This window comes from Natrix helvetica, assembly GCF_964273705.1.
Source record: "Natrix helvetica genome assembly, chromosome: 14".
Taxonomy (NCBI): Eukaryota; Metazoa; Chordata; class Lepidosauria; order Squamata; family Natricidae; genus Natrix; species Natrix helvetica.
The window spans coordinates 13,230,495-13,250,038 of NC_138564.1; the positions used below are offsets into that span (position 1 = coordinate 13,230,495).

Consider the following 19,544-nt stretch of genomic DNA (forward strand, 5'->3'; position numbering starts at 1 on the left):
CATCCGACTCTCTTAAAACAAAGGGCTTGCTTTAATTTCCCCTCGCTGGTGAAAGCAGTTGCCTCCCTAAAAACTTCACCCAAAGACGAGTGTGAGATTCTTTGTTGCCTTAACTCCTAACAACGTGCCTTCTCCCCTGACATTGGCACCACACAAGGTACCTTCTCCAAAGCTCCTTTGGCAGCCCTGCCTTCCTCCTCCTCCTCCTCCTCCTCCTCCTCCTCCTCCTCCTCCTCTCTCCCACATCCACGGGTCCAGCATCTCAGGGACCCTTCTAAACTCTCTCCCCACTTCCATCCCCTTCTCACCCAAATCCGAGGCCAAAACACCGACCTACCTTCTGGTGACTGGCGAGATCCCCTTTTCCCAATTCTTTCGCAAGTTTGAGGTTCTCTTCCTGGAAGACGGCGAGCTGTTGGGATTTCTCCTCTTCCGCCAGTTTGAGCATTTCTCTGGGAGAGATGGGGAAGGCAGGACGGTGACCATAGGAACAAGGAGGACGGAAGGGAAGGGGGCGAGATGAGAGGGAAGACAGAGCGGCTTGCAAACCGTGTCATGGTTTGTCACCGTTTGACGAGGCCGCCGATGTAAAGGAGCAGCCCACCCACCCAGCCTCCGTCTGGTATCATTCACCAAAGGTAGGGCACGCACTCCTTTTTGTCCCGCTTTGCCCCTTTGGAAACAGACCACCAATACAGCCACCCGAGTAAATCCTAAATGCTCTTGCCAGATCTCCGGTTATCGGAGGGTTAGGATGCTCCCTGCAACACTGGATTCGAAGACCATCGGCCACTGCCCGCTCTCTCTTGGCTGGCAGCCATCAATTCTGCCAAGCGAGCAGGGCTGGGCTGATTCATAAAAGCTCCATTCACTAAAATATCCCGTTCACGCAGGGTGATGGACGCAACCGCGGAGCCCTGGCAGCTCTCACGCTTTGGAGAGAGAGAGAGCGTTCCTCTTGTGGGAGGAAAAGTCGTGCCTCTCGAACCCAGGACGTGTCCAAAAATCATGTGAATTTTGGGTCCCTGAGCATCTCCCGCCTGGAAACGCCCGGATATTTTTAGAGCTCAACGTCTCCCTGCCGGCTGCATCTCGGTGTCCTACATTCCTTGCAAGTGAAATTAACTCGCTGCAAAATTAGATTCCTTGCTCTCCACATTGGCCGGAGCGAGCGTGCGGGGACAGTTTGATTTGAAAAAGCCTGGGCTGAAACCTAATCGAAGGAGGCAATGGGGATTACCGTCTGCTTTCTCCGGGCTGCTATGCATGAGCTGCTTGTGTGCATCTTCAGGCTATCTATTTTTAGAAGAGATTTGATGAGATTTGCAAGCAGCCGGGCGTTAGGTTTATGGGAAAAAAATATGGGGGATTTTTTTTTACACATGCTGCCCACACACACACACACACTGCTAGACACTAAAAAACGTATTTTCTACAGTGCATAAGAGAAAGGGAGCCTCGGAATCTCCGTTCATGAGGAAAAAGGCTGCAATTCTACTCCCCGATTTATGCCCATTCATTTAGTGTCCGTTCAAAGTGAAAACAGCACTGAAAAAGTTACTTCTGACCAATTCTCACACTGTGGTGGGTCCATGGCCAGGCGATCAAAATGATTGCCATTTGGCAACGGGTGTGTATTTAACGACAACTGGGGTCATTTGCGACTTTCCCAGCTGGCTCCCACCAAGGAAAGCAAACAGTAGCGGAGTTGGAAGGGACCTTGGAGGTCATTTAGTCCAACCCCCCTGCTCACACAGGAGACTTCTATTAGGGATTCGAACCGCCAAACTGCGGACCTTTCTGACCGACAAGCTCAGGGTCTTAGCCACTGGGTCACCTAGTCAGGGTTCACTTAACAACTGTGTGACTTGCTTAACGGCTGGAGTGATTCACTCCACCCCCGTGGCAAAAAAAAAAGTCGTCCAATTGGGTGGGACTCTTGTAACTGTCTCGGTTTAACAACAGAAGTTCTGGTTTCCATTGTGGCCGTCAGTCAAGGATTACTTCTATTGTGTTGTAAAAGATTTAAGTTTCGTATAAAATCGCACGACATTCCCCGAAAAGCATGGGTGTCGCAGCTCCACGAATCAAGAGAATAAAACACCCATAATAATCACCTCAGAATAAGGATCCAACAACAGGTTTCTCCTACGACTGCGAGGAATCTTTCCGATTGGTAAAATAACCAAAATGCACAATGAAGACGGTTTATTATACCGCAATTTGGAAAGTCCTGTTCCGGGGGATATTCTTGCACAAAATCTGCCATTAATAACGATAATTTTAAGCATGTCTGGCATTTCCCCGAGATTTCGTTAATGCTGGAGAAAAGGCACAAGGGAAAACAAAGGAATACTGTGGAAAAATGTGCCCTTTTCCGCCAAGTGGGACCGAAATAGCAACCTTGGTGCAGCTTCGCTTCACTTTAAAAATGCAACGCCGTTTTCGCCTCTGTTCTTACACCCAGAAGCAGCTGCAAATTCTGGCTATTTTTGTTTTACACACCGCTTTAGGCATGCTGGCTTTTTCCTCTGCATTTCCTCTCCTTCCCATTCCATGAATAAACATTGCCCCCACCCGGAATGAAAGTTCCCCCCAAGTAAGAACAAAAGACTCACAATTCTTTTCGGAGTTCATCCAGGTTTTGGCTTTCGTGGTTCAGGCGTTCCTGAGATTTGGTGAGCTCCTCTCGGTTCTTTCGGTGGCTTTCTTTAAGAGCATCCAGCTTGAGCAGGGGGGGAAATAAAAAATTAAAAAACTAACTCAAGAGGTCCCAGGAGAGAAGAACGGTGACCCAGTCTTTCCTTGATCCCTTTCCCTGCCATTTCTGCTGAAGCAGCTGTGGCAGTTACTGTGCGAGGATCTAGGGCAGCTTATTTAAGGAGCTAATTTTGAAAATATTATCTCTTTTTTTGGAGGGGAATCTGCTGGTTCTGCACAGTTCAAATCACCTGCCAAGTTTGGCGTTTCCCCGTGTTTTCATTTTGTCCCCTTCTCATCGGCCCCTAAGCCTTCTCTGTCCATAAGCATTGGGTGGGTTTGTGGGGGAATATATTTCATTTCATAACAGATAATCTCCAGCTACTCTGGGAGAATTAGAAGAAGTGGGGTGATTTAGCCATCTGTCAGGAGTGGATTTCATCAATACACTAAGATTGTGATTTAGGCTTTCTCTAGGTCAGAGCATTATCTGGGGATTGAATTCTGGGGGTTGGACCTGGGACCTCCTGTGTTCAAAGCATGACTCCTGCCTGCATTGGCGCGTGTTCAATTTGGAATCACGACAATGTCGCCCCGGGAACTGAAGGAAGGAAGGTTTAGCAGAGATTTAATTTTTTATCTACCTCTTTTTTCAGCTTTTGGTTCAGCTGCTTGGCATCTTCTAAGGAGGCTGAGATTTCTGCCTTCTCTCTATGAAGAGCGTCCTTCTCTTTGGTCACTTGCTCCACTATCTGCAAAGCGTCTTCTGCTGTTTTTGCAGTCTAAGAGATTGGAAACAAATCTTTTAAAATCTTTTTTAAAAACAAACCCAGGTCAAGTCCTGGAGAAAAGATGCCGAAGATGGTGGCAGGTTCACCATCGGAGGACAACCTGGTGCCCTACGGAGCTCTCTCTTCCATATGAGGAGCCACGGTGCTGGGGGCTGAGGATGATGGGAGCTGCAATCCGAGCTCTCTGCAGGTGTCCAGGTTGCCTGCCTTTGACTGCCTACCTATAACAGCATTTTCAATTTTGGGAACTTTTAAGAAGGGTGGACTTCAACTCCCAGAATTCTGCCTGGAGAATTCTGGGAGTTGAAGTCCACACTTCTTAAAAGTCCCCAAAGTTGGGAAACGCTGCTCTAGTCAATAGTATTTCTCTTGAGTAGGCAGCAAATTAAGGCTAAAATCCAGCTGCGGATCGAGCGTGAAACCAATCCTGCTTCCAGAGTTTTCGTGCCAGAAGCACAATTAAATCCACTGTTCCATGCAGAAATTCAGTGACAATCCCATGCTTATTCGTGGCTCCCAATTCAATTATCTTCATGAATTATTATTATTATTTAATTACTCTTAATCATTCAGGGGAGAGCTTCACCACTAACAGATTTCTACTCATTCTTTTTTCAAAAAAAGAATATTAAAAATCAGAGGAGTAACCACCGCGCCTCTAAATTTGGTGGACAAGAAGAGATAATTTAAATGTTTCGATAAAGCCTTCGAACCTTTAAGATCAGGCTAGTTTAAGACCGAATAGGGGTTGGAATAAACTTTGAGGTTTTGACGAAATGCAGAGAGGAAGGGGTCAGCCTCCTAATTTGTTCTCTGTTGGTGGTGAACACAAGCCCAATTGTGAATAAAAAGGTAACTGGCGTTGCAAAGTCCATTTTGCAAGCGAAGCTGCTTAGAATCGGTCTGCTTTTCATTTTGATCCAGTTTAAAATAAGACCGCTTCCAATCCAATTGGGAATTCATACCGGCACGCCTTTTTATTCACAACTGAAAAGCTGGATTGGAATATTCAGCCGTGGTAAGGCCCTGAAATCTCTCCCCAACCCCCCACATCATTCCAGCTGTTGAAGAGAGGCGTCCCTCACCCTAGAAAATCAACTTAATTTGCTATCCATAGGAGGATTAAGAAGGGTGCTCCAAGGTGCAGGGCGATCGTGCAAAAATTAAGTGCAGACACAGGAACCGTTAGTGGTGGGTGTTAGTAACCGTAATTGGGACTGATTTAGCCGTTTTGATACCTCAAATCTTTGCATGACGGCCTGAGCCTGCAGACCTTCGATGTCTTCCAGTTTGAAGACTAGCTCGTCCCTCTCCTTCTGCAGGGCCTGGGTTTTGTTCTGAGCCGCCAGAAGATTGCCGGACATCTCGCTGTTGGCCTGGGCGAGAAGGGTGACCTCCTCGTGGAGCTTGTAGTAGTCCTTGGAGAAGGTCTCCTTCTCCTTCAGGATCTCTTCCTTGATGGCGAGGAGATGCTTCTGCTCCAGAAGCAACATCTCATTCTCTTGGAGCAGCTTAGACCTTTCCAGCTCGCTGGTTTGGTGGCTGGAGCGAAGGTCTTCCAAGATCTTGGAGACACTGCTGTGAAGCTCCTGCAGCTCTGCTTTCGACTTGGTGAGAGCCGCAAAGTCTTTCTTCAGCTTCTCAATGTTGGAGGCCAGCTGGTCCGTCTCGGCACTCAGGACCTCTTTCTCCTTCATAATTTCCTCCAACCGGGACTCGCTCTTCAGCTTCTCCTCTTTCAGCTGGTCCCGTTCTGCCAACAGCTCCTTGTTTATCTGGGTCAGCTGTCCCTTCTCTGCCTCCAAGCGACTCATGGCGTTATGGAGTTGGGTGTTCTCCACCAGAAATGACTCCTTCTCCAACGTACGGCCTTCCCGCTCGATCGTCAGGTTGTTGTAGATGGTCTTCAGCTCTTTGCTCAACTTCTGGCACTCTTCTTGCAGCTGGACCTTCTCTCTATTCAGGACCTCTTTCTCCGACGAGCTGCTTTTAAAGGAAGCGGCTAGGAGCTGCTTGGCGTGAAGCAAGGCGGAGTATTCGTTTTCCAACACGGTTTTGGCACTTTGGGTCTCTTTTAAGATTTTGGAGAGCTCCGCTTTGTATCGGACAAGATCCTGGTTCTCTGTTATCTTCTGGTCGAGCTCTCGCTTCAGGGTTTCGGCACTGCCTTGCAGTTTGGCCTTGTCTTGGACCAGCATCCTCTTGGCCGAAATGTCCAGCTCGTGCTTCTTCTTCAATTCGCACACGGCTTTGGTGGCAGACTGCTTCTCCGCCAAGAGCTCGGCGCATTTGGCTTCCAAGGAGGCCTTCTCCTTGACCAGGCCCTCATTCTGCTTCTTGAACTTCAGAGACTTCTGGGAGGCCACCTCCTTCTCCGCGCTCAGCTGGCTCAGCTTGTCGTTCAAGGTCTTCTCCACGCGGGCGGCTTCTTCAGAGGTCTGGGCCAGCTTCTCCGAAAGGTTCTTGTTTTCGTTCCAAAGCTCCTCCCGTTCGGCTGCCAGCCTCCTCTCGGAGCAAATCAAGGTTTCCTTCTCTTGAAGGAGTTGGATCAACTCGGTGTCGGTCGATGCCCTGCTGGCCTTAATCTCCTCCAGAAATTTGGAAAGGCTAGCGTGAGAGGCCTCCAGTTGGTTCTTGTCTTTGGTGACCCTTTTAAGCTCTTTCTCGGATAATTCCAGTCGGGAGTGAAGGCCTTCGCTTTTCAGCTGAAGCTCCCGTCTCTCCTCTAGAGCCTGCTCTAAGTTCTGGCGCCTCTCCTCCTCCATTTTCAAGAGGGCCTCCTTGTCCGATTGCAGATCTTGGCTGGTCTGCAGAAGACTATCCCGCTCCCTCTTCAAAGAGACGTGCTTGTTTTCCAGGTCCAGATGTTTCCCCAACAGCGAATCCCTCTCTGCAGCCAAGGTGGTTACTTCCTGCAGGAGCTCTTTCTGGTCCCTGGCCATGTCTTCGTAAGAGCTCTTCAGCTTCTGGATGACATCGTCCTTATCTTTCAGAAGGGCGGCGTTCTCCTCAGACAGCTTCCTCTGACAGTCCTCCAGTTCTTCCCGCTGGTTGATGTGCTTCTGACACTCCTGGGCCAAGGCCTCGCTGCGGGCTTGGAGTTTCTCCACTTGACCGAGGAGAGCCGCCTTCGACGTCCGTAGAGCGTCGTTCTCTCTAGTGATCTTGAGGAGGTCTTCTTGGGCGGCCTCGATCTCCAGGAGCAAACTTCCCTTTTCGGAGATGAGCTCGTCGTTCTTCTCCTTCTCCTGCTGGGTTCTGTTCTCCGCGTCTTGCTTCTCCTTGACCGTCCTCTTGTTCTCCAGGTTCAGCTCCTCATTCACGGTCCAGAGTTTCTCCTGATCTTGCTTTAACAGCCCGATCTTGGACTCCAAGTCTACCAGCCTGGATAGCAAGGAACCTTTTTCTAACTTTAAAGCATTCCCTTCCTGCGCCAAGACTTCCTTCTCGGCTATCAAGGCCCTCATCTCATCTGACATAAGTTCAATCTCTTCCCTGGCTGCTGCTAACATAGAGGTTAAGGACTACATGAACAGGGAGGAGGGGAGACAAAACACAAGAAGAATGAAGTTCAAGCAGGCGAACGCGGATTAATAAATAGCACTACTGTTCCAAAATAAAGCTAAGCCGGTTCCTATATTGACACTCAGTATGCCCTGCTTAAAGACTATCCACGTCATTGGATGTGTTGCAAGGAACGCTTGTGCGTAATAGGAAGGCATTACATCAGGTGTCTATGGAGGTTCTCCGTCACCCAAGTCATGGTTGTCCCAAAGTTGATGTTAGGCCTGCAGCCATCTTTTCTCTTGGGTCTTTGCCCTGCCACACTTTCTATTATTCTGCTGTGCCTTTTCTATTGTGGGAAAAATGGGAGAGGGGATTCTACAGAGTTAGACGATAGGTAGCCATAACAACATTCTTTCTAGAAAGCCAAGGTCATCCTTTGTCTTTGCACCTCTGCGTCTGACCGGAATTGGATGGGTGGAACTGCCAGCGTGGCAGTGGGAGATTGGACCATGGGATGGACTTGTGGGTGCAGGGGAGGGGGGGCAAGATCTTGAACTTTCAACTCAGGTCTTCTCCCATACTTGAGAAAGTTCAGAGCGAAAGTTAGACAATTAGAACAATTAATCAGTGGAACAGAAGTTGCCTCCAGAAGTTGTGAATGCCCCAACACTGGAAGTTTTTAAGAAGGTGTTGGATAACCATTTGTCTGCAGTGGTGTAGGGTTTCCTGCCTAAGCAGGGGGTTGGACTAGAAGACCTCCAAGGACCCTTCCAACTCTTTTATTCTATTCTAGATCTCCAAGGTGAAGCTTCCTCTTAACCAAGGAAGACTAAAGTTCATCCTTTGGAATGTGAGGATTTATATATATATATTTAGCTTTTGCCTCACTTTGCCAATGAATATAAAGCAGCAGCATCTTATCCCTAATCTGTGTGTCAATATATACACCTCGTATTCAGGTATAGGAATTGCCAAACGCAAAGCTTAAAGCACAGGGGACAATAATAATGGGAGATGAATGGCAGGGAGAGGCGAAATAAAAAGACAAGTAGAACCAAAACTGTTCCAAGCCAGGAAGGAAAATGACCAATTGCTGTAGGAAGTTAAGCAGTGAGGAGCACCATTAAGCTAACCTCGTTTCTGGCACAGGTTACCCTTTGGAGCGGAAGAAGGAGTTTTTAAAGCATCCCAAGAAAGCTTATAAAATGTTAGCAAACGGAAGAGTAGCACAATCAGGAAGGAGTTGGGAGGCCTAGAGCGGAGTTTCTCAACCGTGGCCATTTTAAGAACGGTGGACTTCAACTCCCAGAATTCCCCAGCCAGCATCGCTGGGAATTGAAGTCCACGGGTCTTAAAGTTACCAAGGTTAGAAAATCTTGGCCTAGAAGATAGGCACATCCTTTTTGGGATTCTGAAGATCACCACACTGGATTCACCGCTCCATCGCTGGAGGCTTTTGAAAAGAGACTGGGCAACCATTTGTCTGAATATTATAGGGCTTCCTGCTTGTGCAGGGGGTTGGACTAGAAGACCTCCAAGGCCCCTTCCAACTCCGTTATTCTCTCTCTGAGCTTGGTGGTTTCCTTGCAGACGTTTCATGACCCAACTGGGCAACATCATCAGTGCTAGAAGGGAAAGAGGTTTGCGGAGTGGAGAAGGAGGGGCGGGGAAGGAGGGCTGCGGGCTCCTTGATGCTCTTTGAGCTTGGCGGTGTTCTTGCGGACGTTTCATGACCCAACTAGGTAACGCCATCAGGGCCACGGTAATGAAACGTCTGCATGAAAACCACCAAGCTCGGAGAACATCAAGGAACATCTCAACATGGCCCTTTTCTTCGTCAGGACAAACCGCCCTGCGGACGCCAAAGACAGATGCCTACCTTTGCATGTTCGGCTTCCTTCTTCAGTTCCTTGGCCTGTTTCTCTAACTCGCTGTTGGCCTTTTGAGTCTTGGCGAGCAGCTGCTCCTTCTTCTGAAGCTCTTGCTGGAGTTCCTTCAGGGCTTCTTCGTGCCGGGCACCCATTTCTGACTGCGCTTTCTCACTGGCGGCTTGGAGGCGTTCATGCTCCTCTTGGTGAGCAGCTATTTTCTTCTGCTGCAAAAAACAGGCAGAGGGACCTTGGGTGGAAGGCGGGAGTTCCCCCCCCCCCCCCCCCGTTTTATAAGACATAGAGCAGGGGCTGGGGGGGCCGGATTGAGCCCTCGGGCCGTCGTGAAAACAGCAAAGGACCAGCCTGTGGTGCCTCTGCCAGGAAAAAGTGTTTTCAAAGAAAAGAAAAATCAAGAAAGCCCCCTTGCCTTTTAGTGGAAAAAAAAAAAGCACCTTTGGGATGTTGATTTAAGTCGTAAAATCAGGTTAGTGACATGATGGCTTGCTTTACAGCCATCGTGGCTTAGAACCACTCTACTACGGTCGTAAGTCCAGGGTTGCATCTGTAAACTAGACTGTTTACGGTTGTTGTTAAACTCACAAGGATTTCTCGATTACCTGAATTTTGATTCTTTGGGGAGATTCTCCCCCCCTCTCCACCCCAAAAGCCCACCAGCCTTCCGTCCCCCCTTCCTCGGTCCTTACCAGGTTGCCTAATTTGTTCTGCAGCTTTTGCTGTTCCTCCAGATGTCGCGCAAGCCTCTCTACCTGCTTCCTTTCAGCCTGACGGGCAGCCTGATCCAAATTCTCCTGCAACTGAGCTGTCCCTGTAGTGGCCTTGGTGAGCTGGACCTGAAGTTCTTCCACCTGCCTAAAACGGACAACAGCACAAGGAGGGTCAGGGTGACAATCCCAGCGGGTGGGTTGGAGAACATGCGAGCTCAGATGGTGGTGAAACCGTTCTTTCGAGATGTGCATTTTTATGGGCAAGATTTTGGCTTCATTCTTTCATCTAGACCAACACGGGGAAGATGTGCGGAGTTCAACTCACTGACGCGTGGACTTGAATTCCCCAATTCCAGATTGTGTTTACTTCACGTCCCAGAATTCTCCAGATAGCATGGGGAAGATGCCTGGACTTCGATTCCCATATTTCTAAGATGTCTGGACCTCAATTTCCATAATTCTAAGATGTCTGGACTTCAACTCCCAGAATTCAAAACATGTGGGGACTTCAACTTCCAGAATTCAAAACATGTGGGGACTTCAACTTCCAGAATTCAAAACATGTGGGGACTTCAACTCCCAGAATTCAAAACATGTGGGGACTTCAACTTCCAGAATTGCTGGCTGGGGAATTCTGGGAGTTGAGGTCCACTCCTGTTACAGCAGCCAAGTTGAGAAACCAATGCTCAGTATATTATTCAAGAGCTGGGGACCATATAAAAGAAGCAGAATTGACAAATTGTTTATGTTTGCAAAAGAAAATATATAGTTTAAAAAAATATGGAAGATCTCCCCACGTTATTTATCCTAAGGGGCAAGGGGGCAGAACCCTGGAGAAGTTCCTTTGGAGGGGAATGGATTTACTTCTCTTTGAGTCGTAGGGCGTCGTTCATTTTGGTCAGCTGGGAAGAGCTGTCGCCCGAGGACTTCATGATTTCCGCCACCTCATTTTCAAGCTTCGCTTTGGCCTCCACCAGCTGCTGCTCGCGGATTTCTCGTTCTTTCAGCGCCTTCTCCATGGCTGAACAAGGAGACAAGAAACGTAGGTGGCTTTAACAGAGAAAGGTCATCAAATGGAGTAAAACTCACTTAACCACCGTCTCGCTTAGCAACAGAAATTTTGGATTCGATTGTTGTCGTAAGCCAGGGACTATTTTTACTTGGAAACTACTTCTGGACTTTTTGTTCGAAACTGAAAAAACGTACGAAAGTTGGATTTGAGGTTGGAATGGTTTTGCAGTGCTAGGAATGGCTGCAAGTGTGTGCCAAGGTCCGTTCATTTTGAATTCGACTGTAGTGAAACAAAACATATTTTTCTTACCTGTTAAATGAGATCGCAGCTGATCGAGTTCGCTTGACAGCTGTGTAAACTGCAGCTCTTTTTGGTTGAGTTTTTCAAGACTTTCTAAAAAGGAAGAAATTGCAAGGCTGGTCAGAGTTCAGTCCAGCTTCCTTAAAGAGAATTTTTTCTTAAATTGAGCAAGCGGTTGTATTATTTTTAAAAAGAAGAGGATTTCATCCGTTCTTCCTCCTGACCCATCTTTAAAAAAAAAAAATCGAAGGAAGGTTGCATTGATGAGAACACCTACCTTGCATAGATTTCTGTACAATTTTGGCCTCGTCAGCACTCTTCGTGAATTTTTCTTTCTAGAAAACAAGAGTGAGAAGTACGTTTGGCTGAACAGACCAACATAACTACACTGAACAGTGAGTTGCAATGAGATGCAAACAGCCCGAAGCAACTTTAAGCCAGGATCAGAAAAAATGCAATTTCGATTATTTGCAACATTTGGCTAGTCTTTAAGGATTAAAGCAGAGGTCTTCAAACTTGGCAACTTTAAGACTTGTGGACTTCAATTCTCAGAATTCCCCAGACAGCTCTGAATTCTGAGAGTTGAAGTCCAGAAGTCTTAAAAGTTGCCAAGTTTGGGGACCTCTGGATTAAAGCAAGCATAAGAACATTCTTTGACAACTGCAAATCTCCCAGACCTGTTTTCTGAAGATAACTGGGGGAAGAAATGCTGTTTGTACAGGTAAATCCTTAACTTACGACCATAATCAAACCTAGAAATTCTGTCCTAAGTTGTGACCCACATGGCTAAAACTGATTTTACGACATTTTTTTTGCGGCGGTTTTAAAGCAAATACCGTGTTTGTCAATTCCTAGGTTTTTTTTTTTTTGCTAGAAACTGTCATAAATCGTGGTCAATGACCATGATGGAACATTGCAACTGGCCATAAGGATGAGCTCATAGCCCAGTGCCCCCAAAATGGGATATTTGGCTAAAGGTGTGTGTGTGTGTGTGTGTGTGTGTGTGTGTGTGTGTGTGTGCGCAGCCATCAGAATTCTGAAACCGGGTCACAAGTAACTTTAGGAATCTCTGTCGTAACTGAACTGGTAAGAGACCGGTCGTAAGCTGAGGACTGCCTATATCCAGGACCTCTTGGAGTTCTGCTTGTTATTACTTGGAACCTTGACATTAAACCGACTGGCATCGGTACGCCCGTACTGCGGTGTACCACCTGCAACCCACCACTGGCTCATTGCAAAGTCTCCTGTTCAAACTTTGGATGGCTGCATGCTTTGATAGACTTCCAGCAAGTGACAATGCATTGTCCCAGGATGCTCTGATCACACCACTGCAAAAGTGCCTTTTTTTGTTTGTTTGTGGACTGTCTTACCTTAAAAGAACTAAACGCCTCTGAAACAGGACAGCTGAGAAGCTGCCAACTGCCCCCTCAAAGCCCTGAAGCAAAGCTCTGGAGAGGATCGGCCCCATTGCCCCGGAGGTTACTCACCAGGTCCTCCAGCTCTTTTTCCAAAGAATCTTTAAGTTGGTTGACTGTGCCCAAGTGATGCTCAAGGTCAAGCAGCTTTTTCTCCCTCGCTTGCAGTTCTTTGACTAGACTAGCAGCCTAGCCAGGTGGACCAAGTGATGGATGTAAAAATGAAAAGTTACCCAAAAGGAAACAGAAAAGCAAATCAAAGCATCTGCGAGAAGGATAAGTAGAAATGCAGGCCAAAAGAAACACATCGATGTACAGAAAATGAAGGGAGGTGGTTAATGCACTGGGGTGGCCTTCAGACATGATGTTGATGGCATCTGAAGAGCTTCAGGAAGAGAGCCACCGTTACAGAGATCTGGAATTTTTTTTTATTCTAAGCTCTGTTTCTAAGTTCTGAAACCCACAACTTGCTTTTGAAGGAAGGACTAGGCTTCTTGAATTGAAAGAGAGGCCTCTGGTTGTCTTCCCCTCAAAGTGAAGAAGACAAATATGAAAGCCTTTGAAGCCCACTCTGCCTTACAGCCCTTCGGTATCAGAGGGAAAATCCAGACCCATTTTGCTAGTCGGAGTTTCAGACTTGGAACTATACTCAATATCAAGGATCTCCCAACTCGGCAATTTTAAAGATGGATGTCAAGTATACATTGAGTGGGGAATTCTGGGAGTTGAAGTCCAGAAGTCTTAAAGTTGCCAAGTTGGGAGATCCCTGCTCAATATTATCCCACAATCAAATGTCATCCTAAACAGTCTTCCATAGAAGTTAAAACTGAAGACCCATTTCAACCAAAATCTTTCATCTCCCCATGGATAATTAAAGGCCATTTGGAAGCTAAGCAGAGAGTCTCTTTTTACATTCTAACAGATTTGTCTAAATCCCAATTAAAACCCCAGCAGATAGATGGACAACCTCGCATCTTGTAGCAAATTCCATTATGGAAGGATTAAAGGTAAAGGTTCCCCTCGCACACATGTGCTAGTCGTTCCCGACTCTAGGGGGTGGTGCTCATCTCCGTTTCAAAGGCGAAGGGCCAGCGCTGTCCGGAGACGTCTCCGTGGTCATGTGGCCAGCATGACTCAATGCCGAAGGTGCACGGAATGCTGTTCCCTTCCCACCAAAGGTGGTCCCTATTTTTCTACTTGTATCTTTTACGTGCTTTCAAAATGCTAGGTTGGCAGAAGCTGGGACAAGTCACGGGAGCTCACTCCGTTACGCGGCGCTGGGGATTCGAACTGCCGACCTTTCTGATCAACAAGCTCAGCGTCTTAGCCACTGAGCCACCGCGTCCCATGGAAGGATTATGCTGTTTTAAATATTTCCTGTTATCCTCCTGTAGACAAAATACCTTTTTTTTGGGGGGGGGGGTGTCTATTAATTTGTTCAGAAAGCTTGAAATAAGTTTCCAAATGTGTAAACAATAGAATTCCTCAACTCAACACAAATCAATGGAATCAATGGAAAAAAACAAATGACAAACATTAAAGCAAAATGACACAAAATGGATGTTGGGTACCAACCTGGCTACTTTCATTATTTCTGTCATTTTCTAAACTCTGTATCTTTTTTTGGGCAGCTTTGTGTTCCTCGCCAAGTTTCTCCAACTCCAATTTACCTTCCGAAAGGGCCTTCTGAAGACCCTCCAGGTTCACCAGCTTTGCTTCAGCAGCTTTGATTTTTGCTTTCAAGCTATCCACGGTCTTGGTTTGTTCCACACACTTCTCCTGGAGGCCTTCTAACTCCTTTACCTTTGTTTCGGATTCGTGCAACTTGGTGAGCGTGTCCTCCATTTCCACCAGGTGCTGGTCTTCCGCTTTCTCCAGCTGGGTCTTCAGTGCTTCCAAGCTTCTCTCTTTCTCCTCCGTGACCTCCAGCAACTTGCTCTTCAGGGCTTCGATCTCCTTCACGAAACCCGCCCTCTCGCCCTCTTGCTTCATCTTCAAGTTGGACGCTTCGTTCTGGTGATGCTCCCTCATCTTCTCCACCTCCACCTTCAGCTCCGCAAACTCCGCTGCCTGAATCCCAGCTCCTTTGCTGAAAGAGTTCTTCAAGTCATCCATGGCTTGCTGATGAGAAGCAACGGCAGATTCCAACTTGGATTTCCACAATTCAATCACTTCTAAGTTCTCTTTGTGGGCTGCGTCCAGTTTGGCTTTCAAGGAATTGTTCTCTTTCGCCATCTTTTCGTTGGAGAACAACAAGGTCTTGACTTCCTTCTGGAAGGACTCCTCGGTGACCCCAAGTTTGTCCCGCAGGGACTTCTTCTCCACCTCATGCTCCTTGTTCACCGAGGCCATCTTCTCTTGCAGGGTGCTGATTTCCTGCAGCAGTGAGAGAGACGTGTCCATGTTGCTGGTCACTTTACTGGACTCCAATCTTGACCGTAGGTCGGCGACTTCCTTCTCCCGCAATACTAGATCTCGTTCCAGTTCCATGATTCGAGATTTCTCAGACACAGTGGCGACCTAGAAAAAACAGCATTTAAAAAAAGAGGAGAGAATATTATAAAAGAATGCATTAAAAGGGCCACCGAGGTATTCTAAACACTTCGGTACTAACACGACATCTTCAGTCCTTCGAAAGAAACCGCAAAGGGGCAGAGCACACTGATAATCTACGTTTCCCTATTTTTAGGATGCTGTTAGTGGAATCCCACAGACTATTATAAAGTAACAACTTTCAACTGAGGCAAAATGTATTTTGCTTCTTGTTTAAAGCAAACATTCTCTTGTGCATTCAGAAGTAAATCTTAATTCCAAGAAAAACGTCAATCATCGGAAATTTGGGATAAGATGAACGGGCTGTTAAGATCTAAAGCTTACAGCTGCAGTTGGCACATGATTACAGGTTTGTAGAACACCTTTAAAGGTAAAGGTAAAAGTTCCCCTCGCACATCTGTGCTAGTCGTTCCGGACTCTAGGGGGCACTGCTGATCTCTGTTTCAAAGCCAAAGAGCCAGCACTGTCCGAAGACATCTCCGTGGTCATGTAGCCAGCATGACTCAACACCAAAGGTGCACAGAGCGCTGTTCCCTTCCCACCAAAGGTGGTTCCTATTTGTCTACTTGCATTTTTTACGTGCTTTCGAACTGCTAGGTTGGCAGAAGCTGGGACAAATCCCGGGAGCTCACTCTGTTAAGTGGCACTTGGGATTCGAACCACCAAAACTTTCTGATCGACAAGCTCAGCATCTTAGCCACTGAGCCACCGTGTCCCTATAGAACACCTTTAAGGATTCCTTAAAAAGTGAAACTCTAACAATGTGTTAGTTCCACTATTGTAGAAAATTAAGAGTAATGACATTTCAACCAGTTCCGTGAACAATTACCCACCAAAGCTTTCTTCACACGACTTAGAACACACAATAACAGAGTTGGAAGGGGCCTTGGGGGTCTTCTGGTCCAAGCCCCTGCTTAGGCAGGAGACCTTCCATCGTTTCAGACAAATGGTTGACCAGCCCCTTTTGGAAGACTTCCAGACCTTCACGTTCAATCAGGAAGCTAAGAGGGTCTTCACCATACAGATGAAGGACAACTGAATGTCCATCAGCTCCTGAAAATTGGTTACCTCTTGAGGTTCTGGCATCTCTTAGGCTTCTTTTACATTTATGACTCCTTGCTCCCTTCTGTGAAATTATTTGACTGGGACTTCAAAATAGCCTGAGAGCTAGTCCACAAAGAGGGATTTTAAGTTTAGCAAGGATGAATGTTTAGAGACATGGCAAAATCAAGTTGTAGCAAACGGAAGAGAATATTGGTAGCTCAGGATTGAACGGCGGGGTCCTTGGTGACCTCTGACGGACCCCTCAAGAGGCAGGCTTTCCAAAATACAACCGGCCACTTAGCTCCAACGTCATAAACCTTCCCCACGGAGAACTCTTCAGATCGCTTTCACACAGACACGCTCACACCCCGTCAAGGCCACCTTGATTGAAACGTAGTGAAGTCCATTACCCTAGTGTCTTCTAACTCCCTCTGGAGTTTGCCAGCTTTGGTCTTTTCAAAGAGAAGAGACTGCTCAAGCTCCTTAAGGCGTGCATGTTCCAGTTTGGTCTGCGTCTGTTAGTAAAAAGGGAGAGGAAGAGAACACAACAGTGCCACCATCACATGCCAGCATGAGAAGAAAGAGGAGCGACATGCAGGAGGTGCCAACGGCTGTCTTCTACCAGTGAGGAGCAGCAGAAGATGGAAGGGTGGATGGAAGAAGAAGAAGGGAGAGAGTGACAAAAAAAGAAAGAAAAAATGAACCAGGCGAAAGATGGACTCGGAAGGTGGAACTCGGGGCTGACAGGCCGAGAGTCAAAGGGTGGATTTATGGAGGAGCACAACACACACACAAAAAGCGACAAAACCATGCAGGCAAAGGTACTGATCGGCGTGACGTTTATCAGTGCAAATTAGGAAGAGTTAATGCTATTGTCAGTCACGGTTTATGCTCCTGGTGGCCTCTCCCTAGAAGAGGACTCGTTTTACCGGGGGGGGGGGGGCAGGAAGAGACTTGGTGATTATGTTGGAAGGGGGAGAATCTTTAGGGGAAGGGGAAGAGGGGCTTCTTCTGGGCACGGGGAGCATTTTGAGAGAAGACCCTGCCAGGATCAGAGCTCTTGATGAAGAGGGTGATCAAACCCTCTCAGCCAAGGTCTTCAAGGAGAAGGTGGCAAGCCAGATGTTGGGGATGACATGGCTCTTGAGTGTTGAACCAGGAGTTAAGAGTAGATGGCCCCAACATGAACCAGGTGACGCATTGGCAGGTTTCCTCAGACCAACCTCCTTGGATGAAAAGAGCTCAACTATACGGAGTAGATCCCTCTCAAAAGCTCTCCTAGGCATTTCTTGGCAAGGCTTTCAGATTTCGCAGGAGGGACGATTGAAAGGAAGCCCAACTCATTGGGGCAAAGCTTCCTCAGGGTCAACAGCTGAAACATGGTCCAAATTCACAAAAGGAGGTCAGGCAATCTGAGAGATCTAAACACAAATGTCATTGACGTGGGTGAAGCGGAGGCCCCCGTGGGCCCACCAAGGACTTCAGAAAAGGTGCAAGGCTACTTCGCTGACACCATCACGTAAATCAAGAGTATCCTTTAGGTTACAAGTCCAAACTCTTGAAGGTCTTCAAAACCAGCGGGCAACAGAGAAACCCCTCTCTTCTACACTGTAGGTCATTACGATGATCCTTGAAATACATCTTCTCCAATTGGATCCGCCGTTGAGAATAAGATGTTTCACTAGAACATCTGGTTGTTGAGCAGGGTGGGGATGATAAAGGGAGCAACACAGGTGACACCCCAAATTTAATTGGCCCTTCAACCTTCTACTCCAGAAGCACGCTAGATGGATTGAAGAAGGGGAGACCAACCTATACAAAGGTCAAGATGCTATTTTTGCTAACAAACCCTGAAGAAGAAAGGGAACTTGGTGGTCTCCAGACGGCATGGATTAGCCTGTGGATTAGGAATTACAGGAGTTGTAATCCAGGAGAACTGGAGATCCTACTTGACGAGACCTTGCTCCAATCAAGGAAGACCTTTACAGGTGTTCATGGCCTTCAGTCTTCTTCAAACCTAGGGGCTTTTTTTAGATGTCACAAAACCCTCATTTTCTCCCAAAAGTTGGCAAATCAATTAAAATGGGAGGGTGGGGGTCGGAGAAGTGGGCTGTTTTTTGGGGGGTTTGTTTTTGCAAATGCTCAATTCAATCAACATTCAAAAGCAAAGGATTTCAATTGGGATGGGGTACGTACCCTGCTTAGAAAAGATTTGGGTGCAGAAAGAAAGCATTCACAAAAAAGGAAACAAAGTAGTGCGTGACGTGCAGATTTCATTCAGCGATGCCACTGCCTTGATTTAAGAAGAGCAAAAATCGTCATCACCACCACCACCAGTGCAATACTTCGCTGTGCAATCAGAACGCACAAGGCCAAGCGTTGTGCCAGCTTGAGGATTTCATTCTGCACGGGAGGGAGAGAGGGGTGGGGGGGAGCAGGCAGGACCCTCCAGAGATCATGGAAATGAGGCTGACGTATTTTGCGTGTAGGAAAAGGGACAGGCTCTAAAATGTCCTTCAGTTCTTCCTAGGAGTCACACTACACACACGTGCAACGCACAATACAGGGGAGGTATGATATAAAACCTTCTGTATAAGGAAAGATCTTTCACAAAATAATTGGAGAGCAAAGCTATTGGGGGGGGGGGGGGATGAAGAAAAATAATGGTTTCTCCCGTCCCGATTTCTCACTTTCTCTTATTAATTTTTGGAATGGAGCCCTAGGAAATCACCTACTTGGCCCGGATCTTGGCTAATCAACCAACTCAAGATTTTGAAGCAAATCTCTCAAGTGAAGTTTCTTACAAGAAGTTTTAAGCGCGAAGGAGGACACTGTGCTAAGTTTGAAGGTTTGTATAAAAGCACAGCTTTTAGGAATCCTGCTTCCCTGCTCTCATCTTCTACTTCTGGCCAAGGTCCTCCATGTTTCAAAGCTACGAGGGTTCTCCCAATTCCATGCAGGCACAGAGGGGGGCGAATGTCCCAAGACCAATCTGCATTGTTAGTGGTTAAAAGAGCACCATCGGCAAATGCTTTACGGGGAAAGAATCGGGGGGGGGGGGGGGTTAAGACTGGGAGAAGGAAAGGAGTGTCTCCACACATTCAGAGATCCTCTTACATTTTTTTCAGGTTCTTCAGAAATGTCTCTCTTTGGCTATCGGCAAAAATTAAGACAACATGAGTTCAGAGGAACATTCAACGCGAAGGTTCAAAATACAAGTTTTTTTAAAAAAGGAAGCAAACCAGCCCGCGAGTTGAGATGGGGGAAAATTTACTGTCATGCCTGCAAGCCATCTTTTCTTTTGGACTTCAGGCCTGCCACATTTTCTACTGTTTACTTTCTACTGTGGGAAAATGGGAGGGGGGGGATTATACAGAGTTGGGCGATAGGTAGCTATAACAACATTCTTCTTAGAAACTGAAGGTCATCTCTGTCTCTGCACCTGGCTGGGACTGGATAGGTGGAATCTGTGGCAGTGGAAGATTGGACCATGTGATGAACTTGTGGGTGTTGGGGCATGTTTTTTTGTCTCCTTGTGGCAAGCAGTGTGATTTCTAGTCAAGCCCTTGTGTGAAGTGACCAGAATGTGCAAGTTTGGAACTAGTATGTAGGCCTCAGATCTTCTC

The 19,544-nt window shown here is 47.1% G+C and overlaps 1 protein-coding gene across 6 annotated transcripts in view; it reads right to left on the bottom strand.

Moving 5' to 3' along the window:
- Nucleotides 1–19,544, bottom strand: part of CLIP1 (CAP-Gly domain containing linker protein 1) — a 52,272-nt gene that overhangs the window by 12,130 nt on the left and 20,598 nt on the right. For 2 of the 6 annotated variants that reach the window (XM_081966611.1, XM_081966610.1), the window contains exons 10-22: nt 19,036–19,071; nt 16,329–16,433; nt 13,897–14,841; nt 12,394–12,510; nt 11,184–11,241; nt 10,916–10,999; nt 10,459–10,615; nt 9,574–9,739; nt 8,878–9,093; nt 4,730–7,015; nt 3,345–3,482; nt 2,619–2,725; nt 338–452 (exon numbers count right to left, since the gene is read on the bottom strand). In XM_081966611.1, coding sequence (XP_081822737.1) covers nt 338–452; nt 2,619–2,725; nt 3,345–3,482; nt 4,730–7,015; nt 8,878–9,093; nt 9,574–9,739; nt 10,459–10,615; nt 10,916–10,999; nt 11,184–11,241; nt 12,394–12,510; nt 13,897–14,841; nt 16,329–16,433; nt 19,036–19,071 — 4,530 coding nt within the window. The remainder of the gene's footprint in view (nt 1–337; nt 453–2,618; nt 2,726–3,344; nt 3,483–4,729; nt 7,016–8,877; nt 9,094–9,573; nt 9,740–10,458; nt 10,616–10,915; nt 11,000–11,183; nt 11,242–12,393; nt 12,511–13,896; nt 14,842–16,328; nt 16,434–19,035; nt 19,072–19,544) is intronic. The other 4 variants (XM_081966615.1, XM_081966612.1, XM_081966614.1 and 1 more) reach the window with 2 other exon arrangements.